The sequence below is a fragment of the Monodon monoceros genome, unplaced genomic scaffold, assembly GCF_005190385.1.
Source record: "Monodon monoceros isolate NGI ecotype Baffin Bay Population unplaced genomic scaffold, NGI_Narwhal_1 Super_Scaffold_12, whole genome shotgun sequence".
In the NCBI taxonomy this organism is placed as follows: Eukaryota; Metazoa; Chordata; class Mammalia; order Artiodactyla; family Monodontidae; genus Monodon; species Monodon monoceros.
The window spans coordinates 5,257,510-5,276,796 of record NW_021703768.1 but is presented as its reverse complement, the minus strand read 5'-3'; the positions used below and the strand labels follow the sequence as shown (position 1 = coordinate 5,276,796).

General features: G+C 37.1%; 1 protein-coding gene across 3 annotated transcripts in view; it reads right to left on the bottom strand.

Moving 5' to 3' along the window:
- The window catches only part of ICE1 (interactor of little elongation complex ELL subunit 1), a 58,312-nt gene that overhangs the window by 26,781 nt on the left and 12,244 nt on the right, over positions 1-19,287 (bottom strand). For 2 of the 3 annotated variants that reach the window (XM_029216922.1, XM_029216924.1), the window contains exons 2-12: positions 18,252-18,310; positions 17,576-17,610; positions 15,251-15,269; positions 14,384-14,495; positions 12,766-12,842; positions 11,761-11,798; positions 9,462-9,544; positions 9,205-9,244; positions 9,065-9,121; positions 2,464-2,550; positions 340-749 (exon numbers count right to left, since the gene is read on the bottom strand). In XM_029216922.1, coding sequence (XP_029072755.1) covers positions 340-749; positions 2,464-2,550; positions 9,065-9,121; positions 9,205-9,244; positions 9,462-9,544; positions 11,761-11,798; positions 12,766-12,842; positions 14,384-14,495; positions 15,251-15,269; positions 17,576-17,610; positions 18,252-18,310 — 1,017 coding nt within the window. Of the gene's footprint in view, positions 1-339; positions 750-2,463; positions 2,551-9,064; positions 9,122-9,204; positions 9,245-9,461; positions 9,545-11,760; positions 11,799-12,765; positions 12,843-14,383; positions 14,496-15,250; positions 15,270-16,306; positions 16,351-17,575; positions 17,611-18,251; positions 18,311-19,287 lie in introns of those variants that run through there. The other variant, XM_029216923.1, reaches the window with a different exon arrangement.

The following is a 19,287-nucleotide window of genomic DNA, read 5'->3' as shown; positions in this document are numbered from 1 at the left end:
CTAATTGACCTGCATGCTCTATACATAGACTTCCCATCTCTGAAAGACTCCATGTCTATAAACACTTGTTTAATTCACTCATTCCATATCTGTTATGTGTCAGGCACTAAAGATAAGAGTAAGCAATTAAGACACAGGAGACTTACAGTACACTGTAGATTAAAACAATAAAAATGCACCCCTAGTACAAAATGAAAAAAGCCGTATGTGCACGTGGACCCGAGGGCACTGGCCTGCCTTGTTAAATCCTCACTTTCCTCCCTGACAGCTGGTCTGAGATCCCGTAGCAGGATGGACAACGTTGCCACCAAGTAATGCAAATACAAAGTGTCAACTTACAGGTGAGAGTGAGGACGGAAATGCACCCAGGTGTGGGGATGACAGCAGAGGGGGTGAGGGCACCGGGGACAGAAGAGGAGGGGGCAGCTTGAAGAAGTCGACGGCAGCCTGAAGATCTTCATCAAAAGAATGATCATGATCAGAAAAGTCAGCACGGTCATCCTCATTCCTCTGTGTTACAGCCTCAGGATTCCGGTCCTCTTTAAAGACACCATTGTCACGGCAAGTTGCTCCACCCGGCCTCTCTCTCCCCGCGTCTTCACACGCAGAGAAGTCGCCCTCTATCTCCATGGACAGCTCTGCCAGGCACGTCTGCACGGCTGAGGTCCTGAGAGGGCTACCCCCTGCTGGAGGGGGCACACCATCCTCCCTGGACTCTAAGTATCTGGGGTTTTCTTTGGCAGGTTTTTCTGTGGGGAAAAAAATATATATAAAGAAAACTTAAAAAGAAAATCCTTATTTTAACAGTTCAAAATGCTTGCATTAAATCCAAGTAGAAACATTTTTAAAAGGCAACCAATCCCTTCCTAAAGAATAACCTATAAGACTTGAACATATTCCACAGAAGTATGCTTCCCTCACAACAAGCGAACGAGAAGACAGGCAGGTGGATGGTGAGATGCCCGTGTCCCACTAGCAGCAGGGTGTCCGTGCCAAGGCACCCATCCACCGCCATGGTAATGGGGCTTGACGATGCCCTCATTCTCTTGGGAAATCAGCAGGACTGGGGAGAAACAGCTTCTGCATACAAGGTGATAGGAAACACTATTTTCCCTGTCTAAAATCAACCTATATTAGACTACTCCATGACCATATTTGTACAATTCTCTAACTAAGGAACCTGAGTAGGTCACATAAATACTTTGCATTACAACGCAACAAGAAAACTACTATAAAACGCTAGTTCTCTTTGGATTTGGATTTTGGTATACTGCAGTAATGGTAATTGTTAGTAAAAACATTGTGTCCTAGGAAATAACTAGAAATAACCATTTGTCATATTTGAAAGCTGTAAAAATACATTTTGCAGAAGGCCTCAGGGCTCCTTGGAGCAGTGTTTGATAACAGGGCTGGGGAAGGGAAAATACAAGCGGAGCCTTAAACAGCTTGCAGTACCAGAAGTATAGAAGTACTCAAAACAGGACGGGACATGCCTAAAAGACCCAGGAGCCAAACTAAAGATGGTCCCAATAACCAAATCTGGAGCAATTTGAATAAGATAATGAAAGTACTGTATTATAACATACAGAATAAAAAATATATATATCTGTGAGACTACACTGACAGAAATAGTGAATAAACAAGTAAGTGGTGAAAAGCGACAGCTCTTCCTTACTGAAGAATTCCAATTAATACACGTAGGAGGAATGAGGGAAATACAAAAAACGCTATTAGAGTAGTAATCGTAGCAGACAAGATCCATCAATAGATGCTAAAATCAGTGGGCTACAGTTGGAGAGAAACAGAATATTTGCAGTGTCAAAGCATCTCCCTCAAGATAATCAATGAATAAAGAAGCAAAAGAAATTTTACATGCAGGAACCTGGCCGACACCACCTTAAACAAGCAATCAAGGTTAACATCCCCAGTGACAATGCAGACCCACACACACTCTCCCCTGGCACACTACTGGGGAACTCTTGCCAAAAATACACAGCCTCGCTCTCATACAAGAAAACATCCCACAAACCAAAAGATTCGTATTCTCCAAAAGGGTCAGAGATGTGAGACAAAGAAAGAGCAGTAACTGTCAGACTGGGGGCAATTAAAGGAAGAATGACTGCTAAACGCAACATGGGGTCCTGGGATGGGAGGCGACAAAAGTGGGAAACTCGGTCTTCTGCGTACACCTGCCATATACACCTCCCACCACGTGTCTTCCAGTTTCCATGAATACTCCCTGACGAAAGGTGCTATTACAAAATAAAAAGCCAGATGTATTCACTGAGACTAGAAGTCACCCTGGAGGGAATGGAGTTCTGTATGAATTCAAGTACCCATCCTACTTTATTTCATTCTTTCAATGTGAGATTCAGGAGATATTAAAAAGTGAAGGCATATAATGCCCAAAGTAAGCATTTCTACTGCATGTATGAAATGTACTTCTGGAAGCTTCTCTCTCACCTGGGACACATCTGCTGCCTTCACCAGGTAGTCTGTGTGTTGTGTTTATACAGAGCCAGAGTTCCTTCAGAAGTAGTTTTACTTTTCCTGTGAAAGAGAGTAAAGTATTAAAGTCATGTCATTTGGCTCATTCTACACGAGGCCAAAACACAGTCCTGTAAAACCGGGGTTTACTAGGGAATTAGAAAACCAGGCAACTTAAAACATCTTCCCCAAATTCAATCATTGCACACAATTCAGTTAGCTACTGATAAAAAGGTCTACTGATGGGCTGAATACAAGCTCAGGTTTTTTTTGGAAGGTGGGGTGCAAACAGGGATAGGACTCAAAAAACCAAATCTACTTGTTAAAGGCCTTTATCACCATTATGAATGCACAGAATAAATAAATCTTTGGTCTATGTATTTTCTACAGAGTGATATGAGACTGGGGTCCGGGGGGGAAGCATAGATACAATGACCGATGGAAGAGATTAGGGCTCCAGGTAGTCTACAAAGAACAAAGAACAGTATCCCCTCAGTTCCATGAGGCTATCAGGAAAAGCCATCCGAGTTGACCATGCTGTCATTAACTTAGGGGCTTCATGGATCTTGGAAAAAAATTTAATGGCCTTAAGGGGAAATGGGAGGAGACAAAAATGGGTGTGTATAAACATGAATAGGGAGAGAGAATCACACATGAGCAGACACACAGAAAGAAGCATATGCTTCTATAAGGAAAGTGAAAACTGGAATTTTCATAAATATTTTTCAAACGGGTTTGATTTCCTAAAATGGTTAAGAATCACTGGTCCAAGTTGAAAGGCAAAGGGCAACTACAACAAAGGCAGGCCTAATGAAAGTCATATAACATTAAGAATATTATACTATGGTTTTAAAGTCAATTTAACGTTAAGAACACAAATTCCCAAAAATGTTCCAAAGCAAAAAATATTCATAAAAATATAAACATGAACAGTTTGTGTCAAATATGCATAAAAAGACAACCCACACTAGTTAAAATTTAACTGAAAATAGCATTAAGTATTAGGTAATTTCAGTCCACCCCTGAGTTCTGTTACAGTTCATTGGAAGTTCTTAAATGGAATCATTTATTGAAAATACTGAAATCTCTAATCCAGTTATAGAGAGGCTAAAAAGACCAACCTTTTAAACCAAAATTTCTACAAGGAATCACAAATTTTGGAAGAGGTCAGCCCTATTTAAGTTGGCAAACTACATCACTCTAAAAAATGAAGTCCATAGTAAGAGGACCAGGACAAATGGGGCACAACAACAGAGAAGTCTGAAAAGTTGGACATTTCCAACCTCTCCTGAGACAAATCAGCCACTGTCACTGTGTGTGAGGTACATCCATTTTTGAGTTTCAAAATTCTATGATCAAGTAGTTTATCTACATTGTGATTTAACCTACCCAAAAGCCTGCTTCCAAATACTGTAATCCCCCTTTGCTTAAATGACCTGACCAGGATCCCTGCTTATTACGTATACCCAAAGCAGCAAACAAGGAACGTTAAAAAAAAGAAAAAAAGTTACTTTTCTATGCTTATGGAGGCTATTAACCAGAGCTAGGCCTATTTCAACTGAGTACTCATTCATTGCTTCCAGTCTGACATAAAAGAGCTAGCCATTCCCAGCAAAGCAGAAAATAATTTTCATTGTGGCATCATTAGTTGTGAACACCTCCTTCAGCTGAACTGCACACCTTCCCCTTCCCCTTTACTCCTTTATCAAAATCCAGGCATCTCTGAGTACAGTATTTCTGGACTTTCCTACTCCACTGATTTGTCAGTTTCCACGTGAATAGCACGCTTCTTTAAACACGACAGTTTTATAAGTATGTTTTAATATCTGTACAGGCATGATATGTGGCTCAGAATTTTCCTTTTCAAAAATTAAATTATTATTCCGAACAGCTATTCTTTCCGATAAGCCTTCACCATCTGGTTTTAAAGTGTGTATTTATAAATACACATGGGGAAAATGCACATCTTTATGCCTGAAGTCTTTCAATCCAGGAACATAGCATTTACACATGTGTTCAGATGGTTTAGTTTTCCTTCACCGAGGCAGGCATGCTGCTTTCAGGTCTTTCCCTGGACATCTCAGGTCGGCTGCCACCTGAGATCTGGTCGTTCTTATTCCACCCGTTTTGATAGGCTAATGATGGCCCATTGTGCGTGTTCACTGTATATACCTGCACCTTCCCCAGCTCCTACACTTCTGTTTTCCTTTTTCCACATAGATAGTCACATCATTTAAAATGCGGACAATCTGACTCTTCCTTATTAGCACTCACAGCTCCTACTCTTTGTGTCTGCCTGGCTGCACGGCTTAGGGTCTCCAGCACACACAGAAGGGATGGAACGAAAAGCAGGCTTGCCTTGTTTCTGACAGTAATGATTATGCTCTTAGGGTTTCACCTTTCTCAAGTTCAAAATGTTTTTTTCTATTATTACCTCACCAATTTTCTTTTTTAAATGAGGAATGGGTACTGAATTGAGATGATCCTATCATTTTCCTCTTAACCAGTTGTTGTGGTATTCCTGAGATAAATCCTTAAGTCATAACTTGTCCATATTCTAAATTACTAATAGATTTGAGTTCTTAAGATTTTATTTAGTACTTTTATAGCTTTATTCCTAAGTAACAGATTTCTGAGTCTTGAAGATATGTATGCATGTTATTCTTAATTGATCTTGGTACAGGGTTATGATAGTCTAAGAGAATGAAACAGGAAGCATTCTACATTTTTTAAGTTCTAAAACCAAACAATAATAAAGACATCAGTTTTTCACTTCAGGCTTGCTCACCTGCAAGCCACCTAGATCTTCCATGGTGTTGGATATTTAACTATTTTTAAAATTTTCTTCTGGGTTATTTTTCTGTTCAGGATTGCAACAACTAGTCCATGTCAATTTGAGTATGTTTTCCTACAAAATGGTCCATTTTATGAACATGATAAAATCTGAATATAAATTTGTAAATTAAAAATAATTCTCCAAATGTATTTTTAAAGCTTTCTCAGTCCTGGTGCGAGTTGGGTTTTGTTTCTTCCTTTCTTGATCAGATATGCCAAAGAGCTGTCACTTTCATGAGCATCGCAAAGATCCAGTTATTAGTTTTAATGGTCCCAAATCAAATGCCTTGTTTCCTATTTCATTAATTTATGTTTCCATCTTCAACAATTCCTTCCATTTTCCTTAGGTTTCTGCTGTATTTTCCTACCTTCTTGGTCATTCATTTTCTGTAATCCTTGCTTCATTTTCTGTAATTCTTGCTTTCTAACAATCGCTTAAGACCGCAAACCACTCACTGAATACTATATTGACTATATCTCAAAGATTTTAATAAATACTGCCCTGCTTTTATTTCCAAAACAGATTAGTATTTCAGTTTTTATTTTTTCTGTTATCCAAGGGGGGTTTGTATTTATTATGTGTGTTCAGTTATCAGTTTCTCAGGGCGGAGGTAGGAGAGATTTTTATTAATATCCTATGAAATATCAGTATCTTCATATCTCCTATTAGATCGTAGCTTTTCGTTGTCTAGTAAATAGTCAGCTTTTATATATGTTTGAAAAAGTATTTTAAAGAATTCAAAGTTTGTGGTTTAAGAGTTATATGTAAATCATCCATCCTGCAATTATGATTCCAATTTATCTCCTATTTAAATTCTTGCTTTTACTCTGTATTTCTGAGAAACACACTGAAGCCTCCCATGAAAACAGATTTGGTTATTCCCCCTAGAATATCCAAGCATTTTACTTGACATAGTTTTATGCTCGAAGGTCATAAGAGCAGTATCTTCTTGATGAATTGTACCTTTAATCAATCTAAATATTGCCTTTTAATCCATGTAAATTCATTTCTAGGTGTGAATTATTTCTTTGTCTTGTATTACTGCTCTCAAGTTAGCATTTGCTTAGCATTTCTTTATCCATCCTCCTATATTCAATCTTTCTGCTTCATTTGATTTTAAATGTATTTCCTTTGAACAAATCAGAGATGGAGATCATACATAAAAATCATGCTCTACAGCTGGGAGGCTTTTCTAATATAAATATTGTATCAGTGTCCTGCTCTGGGAAGTTTCTTTCTATAGAATTTCTTGATCACATTCTCTCCTTACAGCTCTGTTCTCCCCTCTGAGAAGTCCTAGATGACTACTACAACACCTGGCTCTATGCTCCAGAGTCTTAGGTTTTCCCTAATACCTTTTATTTCCTTATCTTTTTACACCACATTCTCACAGATGTCCACAATTAAATCTCTTGGTTCATTATAGCAATCTTCTATTTGTCCACTCAACAATCCAGTCTTTCGAGTGGGTTTATTTCTACAACGTATTTTTAATATTTGAGAACCCCAACTCAGATTTCACATCAGCAGCCTACGGATAGGTTCTTAGATGTTCTCTAAGGACCCCATTTCAATTGTTATCATTTTCTTCTTGTTCATGATTTAACACCGTTTCCTCAGGGACTAGTTTCTCTTGAGCTCGGTGCCTTTCTTCCCTGTCACTGCTTTTTCTCAGTGACGTCTCTCACAGCCAGAGTACATTTCTACAGCCTCCATTTTTAGTCCTATTCCTCTGGCAATCAATGCAGGTCCTCATCTCATGAACCCACAGGACCCTGTCTTCAGAAGGAGGAAGCAGAGTGAATACGGTTGTGAGGACTTACATGGCATATATACAAATATCTCATTTTCTGGGAACAGGGGGGGCTATCCTTCGAAGAAGCCACAAGTAACCCAATTTTCTGACATCCACACCCACTCTGGGTCTTCCCATGTCCTAACAAACACTTCAGAGAACTGAACTTTGGGCCACAGCCTGTGGGCCATTGCCAGGAACAGTCTCGAAGCCAGAAGGCCGCAGGCTTCTCGCCCCTTCATTGGCCACCTGGCGACTGCCAAAGCACTGCCCCTTCTACCGTGCCCGCTCCTCTGATGTAGGGAAGCACACACTTCTGTGGTGAAAACCTGCTTTTTGAGGGCTGCTGCTTTTCTCTGTAATTTGGGGTTTCATCACCAACTGACACCATCTGCTTTACACCTTCCTCATTAATTTCTAGCACGTTTTAACTATCCTTTTCTTTTTTTCTTAATCTTCTGCCATTTTCATTGGAATTTGAAAGGAAGGCAGACCAACAAAACCCCCAGGCAGTCTTCTCAAAAGTGAAGCCAACCCAGTGCTCGTAAGGTTTTTTCAGAAGTCAGGTATGAACAAAGAAAAGTGTTAAAGATTTACTTAAGAATTAGGTATTAAACCCATTAAGGTCCACAGCTAAATAATCAGCAGATTCCTAAAGACTTCATTTATTTACTTGTTTGGAAAAAATAAAATAAACAGTATCCCTTCCCTCACAGTGAGGATAGATTAAAAAAAAATTTATTTGAGAAACTAACTAGTTCTTTGAAGGAAAAAGAGAATGTAAGGCTAGAAAGCAACTATGGAAGGGCGCGAGGGCTGTGTTTTAAATAGTGAGGCCTGAGAACAGCAGAATCCTAAAAGAAAGAAGGTTAAAGTCCACACCTGACTGTTAGCTGGGAAAGCCCAGTGCTGCCGAGTCCGGCTTCTCTCAGCAGCACCTATTACTCAACGTCCCACTTTCCACACCTCAGAGTAGGAAGAAAGGTCAAAAGCACATGGAATGTGCATCAGTGATGGTGACAAACAGACTCAAGGCCCGGGCAACGGCAAAGTGTCAACTGTTAGTCTTAAGCCTTGATCTATGGATTTAAAAATAAATAAATAAATAAAGGAAGGAAAAAAAGGTAAAGGAGACTTCTGAAGAGACACTACATACTTGCACAAAACAGTGTTAAGTGGTTTTAATAACTTCCATTTGGAGAAAACATGAGTGACATGAAAATACCATTATTTACTTATTTGCCTTTTTAAATGTATCTCTACCAAAACAGTACAAGATAGGCGGAGAAGAAATTCATAATCTCTTTTTTACAACTAGGAATGAAAACACAAAGAAGGGAAGTCAATGGCCAAGGGTCAAACAGTAAGTAGAAAAACTGACATGAAACTCCAGCATCCCCACTTCTCATGTTACACCTCCTCGTCCACAAGGTAGCAGGCTCAGTGCTGCAACGTGCCGGGGACGCTGGGGACGTCCCTGTCCTGTGAGCACCACTGCACTCCTCTGTGTAACTTCCGGCCTTCCATAAACCCTTCTGTCTTCCAACAATACACTGCAGGGCTTTGACTCCACAGTTTCCCTGCCTGACTTTAACCATTTTTATATATTTGGCACCTATGAAATCTAATACATTAACTTGATAAATTATAATCTAATGAGGAAACTATACTCATTTATTGAAAAGTGTGGAAAGTGTAGCTCTCCCAGTTTTCTTTCCCAAGGAATACTGCTTTTCAACTCTTTCATTCACTATATTATTTTATCAGACAGCAAGGTGATAACATACACAGATCTAATGAAGACAGGAAACAGGAGATGGCTTCTTCTAACAAAAAACATGTACAAGCCCAGGAATTCCCACAATTATAGGTAAGAGTAACAAGCAACCTCCCAAACCACTAAAAGAAATGCAAAGAGATTTAAACTAAATTTGCAGTATACTTACTTTTATCAATGCTTCCATAAGAATCACTTGAAATTTGTGTTCCAATATGTCTCAACTCTAAAATGTGGGGAAAAAACAGTTAGAAAAGAATACTGTGTGTCAAAATAGAATTCTTAAGTAAGCATTAACTGAATACTCACCCTTTTCATTTTTCTGTTTAGAAAATTCATCAAGCTTTTCCTGTGAAAACAAAACACGAGCAGTGTTTGCAGTGGATAAAGGAGTGCTAGTTCTAGACGGGATGTAAGAGGGGGCGACCCAGGGGCACTGCTGACTGCCCTCAGCTGGGGGCCTCACGTGTGACTCCTCATGACGAGGACCCACGGGGCTTACAGAGGACCCAAGGAGTCCCGGAGGGAAGATCTGAACATGTGTGGGCACTGCTGTTATCTATTACCTGTGTCTTCCTAAATTCCTTTTCAAGTATTTTCTTTTCATTCCTTAGTTGCTTGAAGTCCTGAGTTTGCTTGACAGCAGCCTCTTTATTTAAAGAGTGCAGTGAAGTAAGAGAGAAAAGTAATTTACCACATTTATAATTATCATTAATGAAATTCTCAAAATAAACTACTGAGAGCTTTCCTCGTTTCTTAAAATTTGAAACAAATTCTGTAAAAAGTTACTGTTCTTTCAGTATTCTATCAGAATCAGGGATAAATGCAGGAACACTTTCGTTTAAACTATTATCTACAAAACTGAAGAATTGGTGTATAGGCCCTAAGACTCCTTTCCAATCCTGAAACAAGCCAACCCCAACCCTTTAGTCAGGCAACAATCCAATGTACAAGACCTTTAGAGGGAGAGGCTGTGGTCCCCTTGTTCTTCAACAATCAGGAACATTCAAGTTTTAGAGACTTAGAACTGTGATTTTATCAAGCAATAGTTAAGACCATTTTCTTCATGTGGGGGAAGGAACAATCTTCTCAATGTTTACTATGTTTTTGCTCCTTCCTGCCTGGAGTTCCCTTGCATCAAGCCCACTCATCCTAAGTCCCTACATCTTTACATAGATCTATGTTTAAGGTATTTTTATAGCTCTCCTGTGGATCTACAGCAAATTCTTAACTCGAGTTTTTGGTTCTGAATGGTTCAAATATACTATTAAGAACCTGAGCAGTATTGACTTTATCTGAATGTGTTCACATACAATTGCTATGAAAAGTAAAATCCTATAAACACCACAGTAACAATCCTCTCCTGATTCCTCTAACAAACTTGAGTATTTCTTTACCTGATTTTTAGCCCCGTCACTTACTAGAAAAATATTTTTGTCACATGGGAAATACACTTTCGCTTCAAAGGAAGTTTGCTGTAAAAGCTTCATAGAGTCTCACAGGCATTTTAGATCCCTTTAAAAATTTTCCTTAAATAGACATTATCTCCACACAGTAGCAACAGAAGGTAATACTGAGAAAGAACACAGTGATGTTGTACTTACTGCCACACTCAATGTTTGTGCAACAATCAAATCAGAGGAAAACTTGTTAGCAAAACATTTAGAACCTAAGTCTGAAAAATTGGGCTCAATTAAGGCAAGTTAATAACTGGAAATATATTCAGCAACTTCTATTCAAATTCTCACTTCACACTCGAAATGAAAATAAACTGTTCTCCGACAGACTTGCGGTTGCCAATGGGGGCTGGGGGAGGGATGCAGTGGGAGTTTGGGGTTAACAGATGCAAACTATCATATACAGAATGGATACCAACAAAGTGCTACTGTCTAGCACAGGGAAACTATTCAATATCCTGTAGTAAACCATAATGGAAAAGAATATTAAAAAAAAGAATGTTTATATATGTATAACTGAATCACTCTGTACAGCAGAAATTAACTCAACATTGTAAATCAACTATACTTCAATTAAAAAAAAAAAAAAAAAAAAAACCCGTTCTCTGAAGCAGAGGACTACAGGAGTGATGACAGGGCAAAGAGCAGGTCCGTCAGCCCCACAGTTACGAGGGCAGCCCCAGCCCACGCTGGAGACAAAGGAGGAGGGGATCAGGGATGGGCTGGCAGGTCACACTGGTCTCTACTTGATGTTATTTCCACGTCACAACCACCCAATAAGGAGGAGAAAACAGAAGAAAAGATCTCGGATTCAATTCCTAAAAGGGCTCTTAGCCGCCACAGGAGGGCTGAGCAGACTCTCGTGTGGCCCTCTGCCTGCTCAGTGTAGACAGAAGGCCCTGAGCAAGCTTGGGGTGCTGGGGGCAGGGGGGTGGTGGGCAGGGACACAGAGGAAATTCCCAGTGTAGGGAATCTCACAGAAATCTCTCCATCATAAGTGTGTCACAACCATCCAAATACATCAAGTTTCTCAGTACTAAAAGTAGTACCCTTTTCTACTAACCATTCATTTCGTTAGTAAAAAATGAGAGGGCCCCATGAGATTCAACTTTCAAAATTTAAGTCCTTTTCTTGATCGCTGCTTTCTACAGTAAAAGTATGGGCTGTTATTATTTTGAGTGAACACTTCAAGGATATGCCACATTCCATTTCCATGACTATCCAGTAATTGAGAGAAGTACAGTATTCAACCTTCTTCCTAACAGTACCCTTAATACACTCATCCAGGGATGCACCATCAAAAACCAGGACTCAACTACTTGACCAAGTACTACAGCCTTGTACAGTTACCAATCATTCATACAAAGACAATGACTTCCATTAGCTGGACAACAAGAGTGCCAATTACCTTCCAGCTTCTTCACCTTGGCTTCTAATTTCTTCTTCCTGATAATATAATTGTATAAATTAAAATGGTTAAAAAAAAGTAACTTCACAATTTGTGATACACATGATTTTTTTAATTATTGAGATTTACATAATAAAGAAAATGTTAGTCACAACAAATATAACACATCAATCATTAAAAATACCAGCAACTGTTTTGAAGGTAAACTTCAGAAAGAACAGTATGCTGTTTAGTGTGTAATATATGTAAGATGGATTTTTAGAATTCTGCATTTTTGCGGCATATCGTGCCTGTGTGGCTCATCTCTGAGCCAAGCTGATGCATCCAGGTGGCATCCTGGCCTCAGTCCAGCACCTGACTAGGTGCAGTTGCTTTCAGGAGCACAGGCAGTCAAGGGCCATACCACCATCTTACAGGAGGCAGCGGCTAGAAAACTGCACTTGTTTTAGGATAGACTTCTGAGGCAGAGAAGGTAGGAAACCCTCTGAGAAAGTCTCTGAATTACTGTGACATCGCATCTACATTAAACTACTGTATGTGTAGCTCACGAGTTTTGTAAACAATGTGAATATAGTATTAAACTTCAAAACAATCAACTGACTTCTTTGGAAGAGCCCCTTTCATTAATGGAACACAGACACCCATTCCAGATGATATCTATTAAAGGAATGGTACAAAGAAGTGAGACGATAATCATGTTTTCTCTATGAAAACAAAATACAGACACACAAGCATGCATGCATATAGACATAAAAACTTTTATGGAGTTCTTTGTGCAGGCCTTTAACATAAGATGGCATATTTACTCCTATTAATCCTTCAACATAGGTATAATTTCCATTTTACAGATATGGAAACCAAGGTTGTGAGGCTAGTTCAAGATCACCCAGTTAATTATGGTCAACATACCCAAAGACAGAGAAAAGAGAAACACTACTGATTTAAGCATTAAACATTTTCAAAGTTGAAAACACTATTTCCACAGTTAATTTCAGAAATACTTACTGAGCATCAGTTTTCAAGCATTCTTCTTTCACACGAGCATATTCCTGATGAGTATCCTGATACAACTTCAGAGAACTCTAAAAAGGAAATAAATGTGTGTGTGTGTCTCTGTGGGTGTGTGTGTGTGTATGTATGTATATATATATATATATATATATATATATATATATATATATATATATCTCAACAATTTGAAAGTCAGTGACCACCAGTGACAAGGATTTTGACCCTGATAAGCTAAATTATTATCACTTAATAGTATGAAACTAACCAAATGAATACATATGATTAGGCAGGAAACCAAAGTACAATTCATTGAACATTTTAACAGATATAACCAGATCCTAAACAGAGGTAATATGATAAGACAGTCTAATCAAACAGAGCTATAAAACTTAAAATATACTAATTTTAAAATAACCCCAAATCTTCATAATATCGAACAGCTAATATTTTTGTTGCAGCCAATTAAAATTCAACAAAACCTAAAGAAATTTTATAGGTAATAAATATAAGCTATTATTACTACTATGCAAAAATATAAAATAAAACATTATACTTAATGATAATTGGGGAAAATATGTTAACACCAATCAATATGTATACCCTATGGACACAATGGAAAGGGAAAGAAACATACTGAGCCTGACAACACAGTACAATATAATGTGTATAGCTCTTCGGTCACCAAAGCTCTGAGAGATGGGCTTTATGACCCCTTTTTACAGATGAGGGGTCTGAGGATCCAGACACTGAGTAATTCTTTGAACGTCACAGTGAAAGAGTGACTATTTAGGTTTATTATTCAGCTGTGATTCCAATGTTCATGTTTCCTCTCAGGTATGGCTGATGACATTACTTTGTAGTCAGAGGTAGACAAAATTCAACATCTTGATTGTTTCTGTTTAATTTTCACCGCATAGTTAAATATATAATACTTCCTATAGAAATAGGAAAATCGACGCACTGTTTGAGTATGTCAACCTCAGAGAGGTGCATGGCATCCTAAAATGAAACAATTTGAAGACTGGGAGGCACAAATACTATCAGACCGAGGAGACAGGAATCATTCTGGCTTGTCAACGACTTGCCTAATGCTAACCACCTAACTTCACTGGCTTCAGAGTTTAATTTGTAAAAGCCATGAATTCTCTTCTGAGGCTCCAAAAAAACAAAATTTATAGTAAAAATAAGTTTATAGCATCTAAAATAGTTTTACTTAGTGTAACTGGGTTTTGAAATGGAAAACATAATTTCTGTAATTTAAGTTTGAACTTTTGCAGGTTACTTTACACTTACAGCAAGAAAAATGGAAAAGGCAAGCAATGCAGGGCACATAAAGTCATAAAAATTCATAGCTAAAAAGGTTCCTCTACTGAACCTCTCAAAAAGCATAAGCAACTAATACAGCATTACACTAATTACTAATAATTACCGTAAGGACCAAGCCATCAATCAACTAATTCAATGTTCTCTAAGTATAGCAATACACTTAGAGTCTTGACTATCATTTATTTCCTTTGTTAAGGCATAAAATGTCCCCTTATCCCAATTATAGTAAATAAGTAGATCTTAATTTACTGACGACAACCTTCTGTAGGAAAATTACTTTAGGTACCTTTTTCTCTTCTAACTCTGCTTTTAAAGATCCCAGTTCTTCCTGACACTTCTGCAGAGGAGAAATTTTTTGAAGCATCTGTTCCACTTGGTGATGCAGAGTAATATTCTCTCTAAAAATGGACAATGCATTAACGTTATTATGCAAAAGTATCTACAGTGAATTATTAAATGTATCTACTGGTTTCAATTTTATTTCTACCTAAAAACAAAGAATCTCTCTTTTTAAATGCATTCTATTTGTACCAAAATGATTTATGTATCACTTTTTATTTCTGACATGAGTCTATTTCTAATAAAAGTACATCCAAAACCATATGAGAAGCAAGCGCAATAGGCTCTCAATCTGCTAGAGAATACAAGGACACTTAGATGATCTGCCAGGTGATCTGGCTCTTCAATCCTGAGTTCATCACCACTGATTTCAATTCAGTGATAGGCAACTGTGTGGTCATTTTATAACCATATTTTGCCGCCTTCTAATTGATAAATGTAATCAGAGTATAAAACATTACTAAATTCTAAGTAAGACTACTTTAAATTGATCAAAATATACAGGATAAACAACCACTTTAAACTATCCAATTCACAGAGACAACAATAACTGATAGCAATAAACTTCATCTCAGTGGCCACAAGATCAGTAAAATTTACTGAAAAATCAAACACTAGGCTGTAATTTAAGACCTCGGTAAGAAATTAATTTGGACAATAGTAAGGAAAATGTGAATCTTCTTTTATTATAAGCATCAAAGAAACAGTCTACATAATGGGTCAATTCTATGTGGCACTTTGTTGAATCTGTGTAAAAATCTAGTCCGATAAGTGTCTACCCCAAATAGACTAGGAAAACAGGTAGCTAGCTTACCTTCTTGCAAACTGCAGCTGTAAAACTTGTTAAAGAAAACTGTGACAATTTTATCTACTGACGATAAAACAATTTCATCTTGTCTGAAGATAAAACTCACCTTAAAACTTCAATAATCTGTGTTCAGTATACATATAGGCAAAATCATAATTCTTAAAAAACAACATTCAAAGTTCCATCTACAACATATGATAAAGCTTTTTACTGAGTTACTCCTATTAATCATAACATGCACCATAAGTCAAAATATGTACTTCTCTAAATTAAAAAAGATTCTTGATTAACTATACGATTAATATTAAATTCCAAGAATAAAGACAATGCAATAAGCAACTAACGAAAACTACCTTGAATCCTGTATGTATCAGAATACCCAAACATCCTGTCCTTCTTTTCTCAGAGTCCAGAGCTCAACTCCAGCAAATAAGAGTTACGTACTTACTAAAACCACGTATATATGTGTGTATATATATATATATTTAATGAATATAAATACTGAATGAATTAAATATATATATATATATGTATTTAACGAGCAATGAGAAAAGAAATACAGGGAGAACGTAAAATCTGGAAAACCTTTCACTTTCGCAGTCTGCACAATTTGGTAACTTCATTTCCCATCATGCTGCCAGTAAAATGCTCTAAGACAGCAAAAAGTCATTCCTTTAAGTTTCACCACCTGTCAAATCCTACTCTCATATCACAATATAGAAATGTCTGTTGGTCACAACACATCTGTACCCTCCTCTATTAGAATGTAAACTTCTGAAGATTAAGGAGTTTCACCCTAAATTACTGCAGTCTTTGCAAGAAAGAAAAATTCAAAAAATATCTGATGAAATAAAATATACTCTCTGCCCTGTACAAAGAGGAACTAATAAACAACAAAACAGTCAGAATTACACAAAAGAGTAAAGAATCGAGTCACACGAGAAGCCATATTAAACCTACAACACTGGCACCTCAGGTTGTAGGGCAAACAACTGCATACTTGAGGTACAATGAATACTTATTGTGAGCCAGTCAGACGTGTTTAAAACCATCTGTATTTACCTGTGGTTGAGGCTGAAGCAGATTAGCACACTGCAGAAGGGAAGTTCAAGAATAATCAAAAAGTTTTATCAATTTTTAATAAATTACTCTAACAATTTTGATTTTCTAAATTTTATAAATTTTAGAAAAGTAAATCAATAATTTCCCTGCTAGCTTACATTTGCAATTACCTCAAAAAGTTCATACCATTTTCTCCAAAAAGGATACAATGAACACATATTTTCCTAATACTGGAATTAACTGCCTATTTCCCTATTTAGCTAATTAGAAGTGTTTATAATAACTGTTTCTGTACAGCTTTCAAAATCAAAGATATTACTCTTGCAATAACATACATTTATAGTTAAACTGACTGATAATTTCAATAAAGCACAAGAGGAGATTTTCAAAGACCTATTTTTTTGAATGTAAAACTTGAGATACTAAAAATAAATCGAAATGCTGTGCCTTGATTTTATTACTCTAATCACACAAATTAGATGCAATGGTACCAACACAAACAAATAACTGGTGATTACATATAAGTTTAGGAATGCCAGAAATAATATTGAAACAGGCCTCAGGTTATTGCCAGAGTTGAACAGCAGTTATTTGCTCCAATACTGAAGCTAAGGCTGCGGGTCACACGTATGTATGTTTACTGTCACAGGAGACACTTAATTCAGGTAAGTATCACCAAAAGATGTAGGAGGAATGATTGTGCCCACTACTTCCGCCCTGCCAAGAAAATACAGAGGCCTGCAGGTGCTCTAAACGGCTACTGGACAAAACAGTGACACAGAGACCAAGGACTGTCCTGGGGATACAAACTTACACTGATTTGGGATATATTCATTAATTCTCTATAAGTCACAAAACTAATTAACAAAAGTTAATTTTCCCACATTCTGAATATTCCTACAGTACACTCCTTATAGAAATCCCCAAATATTCTCATAGCATCATATTCAGCTTCACATTATTCCTAAACCTGAAGAGCACAGGTCATGTCCTCAGTATAAATGAAAAAGACCGACTCTTTAAAAAGCTTACGAAACCTTAAGAAAATCAAAATCAATGACAAAAGCAAAACACATTCTATAACAAGGAGGCCAGCAGCCTTGACCATTAAACGTGTGTTATGAGTAGAAGACAGCTGCTCAACTGCGCTTGTCAGGGGCACTTCCTACTTGGAGCCTGTAAGCACCGCTTTCCAAATAGTAACTATGAAATTTCTCACATTCCTTTACATTCTTAAAAATTCCAACGAAAAAGCCAGTAAAAGGATATCATCACATTTCTTCTGATATTCTGTCAACAAATTACTGTAACAAAGAAAAGAGTTATGTTACTTTTTCAATCTAGAAAACACACTATGTTAAAATCATGTTTCCAAATGTACAAGGCACCTTTCTTCCTAGGTTTCCTGCAACAAATTTATGTTTAATTAATTAAACATATGCACACACATATACATATCACCTTAAATTCCTTAAAAGCACTGCACTGATACATGAGTTTTTAAGTTAAAATTCCTATGATCTAAATAATATCTTTGCCTACAAATTCTTGTAACTTTCACAGGATTAAAAAAACAATCACACCAGGAAATTTACTACAAAGAAATCTGATGTCCAGTCCTAAAGCTAAGAAGGCTTTAAAGATAGAAAACAGCTTTAAAAAAAAATTCCAGTTTAGCAAAAATCATGTTCTAACCGCTGAGCCTTGCTGTAAAGGTCTGAGCACTGGTAACTCCCCAGCGGTCCAGTGGTTAGGACTCTGCGCTCTGGCTGCTGAGGGCCTGGGGCAGGCCCTGAGGAGTTCCATTATAACCCACACCACAGGGGCACCAGGTGAGCAACCCCAGTTCCACTCTCAGCCCGAGGGGGTCTAACACCACCACCATCTGCTCCAGCTTGTATGTCAGGTTCACGAAGTTCGGCCAAACAGAGGAAAACATACTCACTCTGTATTAATAATTTTTTGCTTCAGAGTAATTAATGCTTCAACATATTCATTTAAATTCTGAAAGAAAAAAAGCTACAGTTAGCTATTTGCTTTTATAGTATAAACTACTTTATTATTTTTTCTGTAACATTTATTATAAAATATAAACATACTGTTCACTATATTATATAAACATGGAAATACGTAAATCTATTATTTATGTTGAGTATAAACCCACAGAGATTCTATGTGACCTTGAGCCCATGCTGCATTTCTCTGAATCTCTTTCTTTACCTGAATGACGTCACTCTAACAGCAAGGCAGTTGTACTGATGCTCTGACTGTGTGTGCTTTTTCACTGCGAGAACTCAATAAATATTCATTACTTTAGTTAACTGATTACTACCGACCATCAGTCTACACTTCACTCCACATTACTTCCGAAAGGACTTAATCCAAAAATACACGTAAATTATTAAAAACAGCAAAATAAAAAAAAATAACATGGGAAAAGCAAATAGGAATATTAAAATGGGGCCAAGATTAAGTGAAACTTCTTTTTATAAGGATCTATGTTACACTTTAGGGACAAACTGCAAATGTGGCTCTAAATTACTGCTATCAACTTGACAGAAAAAAAACATTAGTTACACTGCTCAAAATGTTCCTAAAATTTAAAACTGAACAGATTTTCTTTCCTTTAAGTGACTTTTTCCTTTAATGTCTCCTTTTTTCACTGATAAACTTCAGAAATAACTTATTTTTCATTAATTATCCCCAAAACATCTTTTTCTATCTAGGTAATCTAACTAATTTTCAGAATTACAGAACTATTTTCCTTCATGCTAATATATGCATTTTCTTTGCCGTCATACATGTAACATATTTACTAAAATAAAAAAAATCTACACATTAAAATATATAAAGTAAAAAGTATATGTTATCTCATAATCACAACACCTGTCAAAAATCACTGTTACTTTTTGTATATATTCTTTCAGAACTGTCACTATATATTTAAAATACATCTGGATGTACTCAATTCACCAATTCTC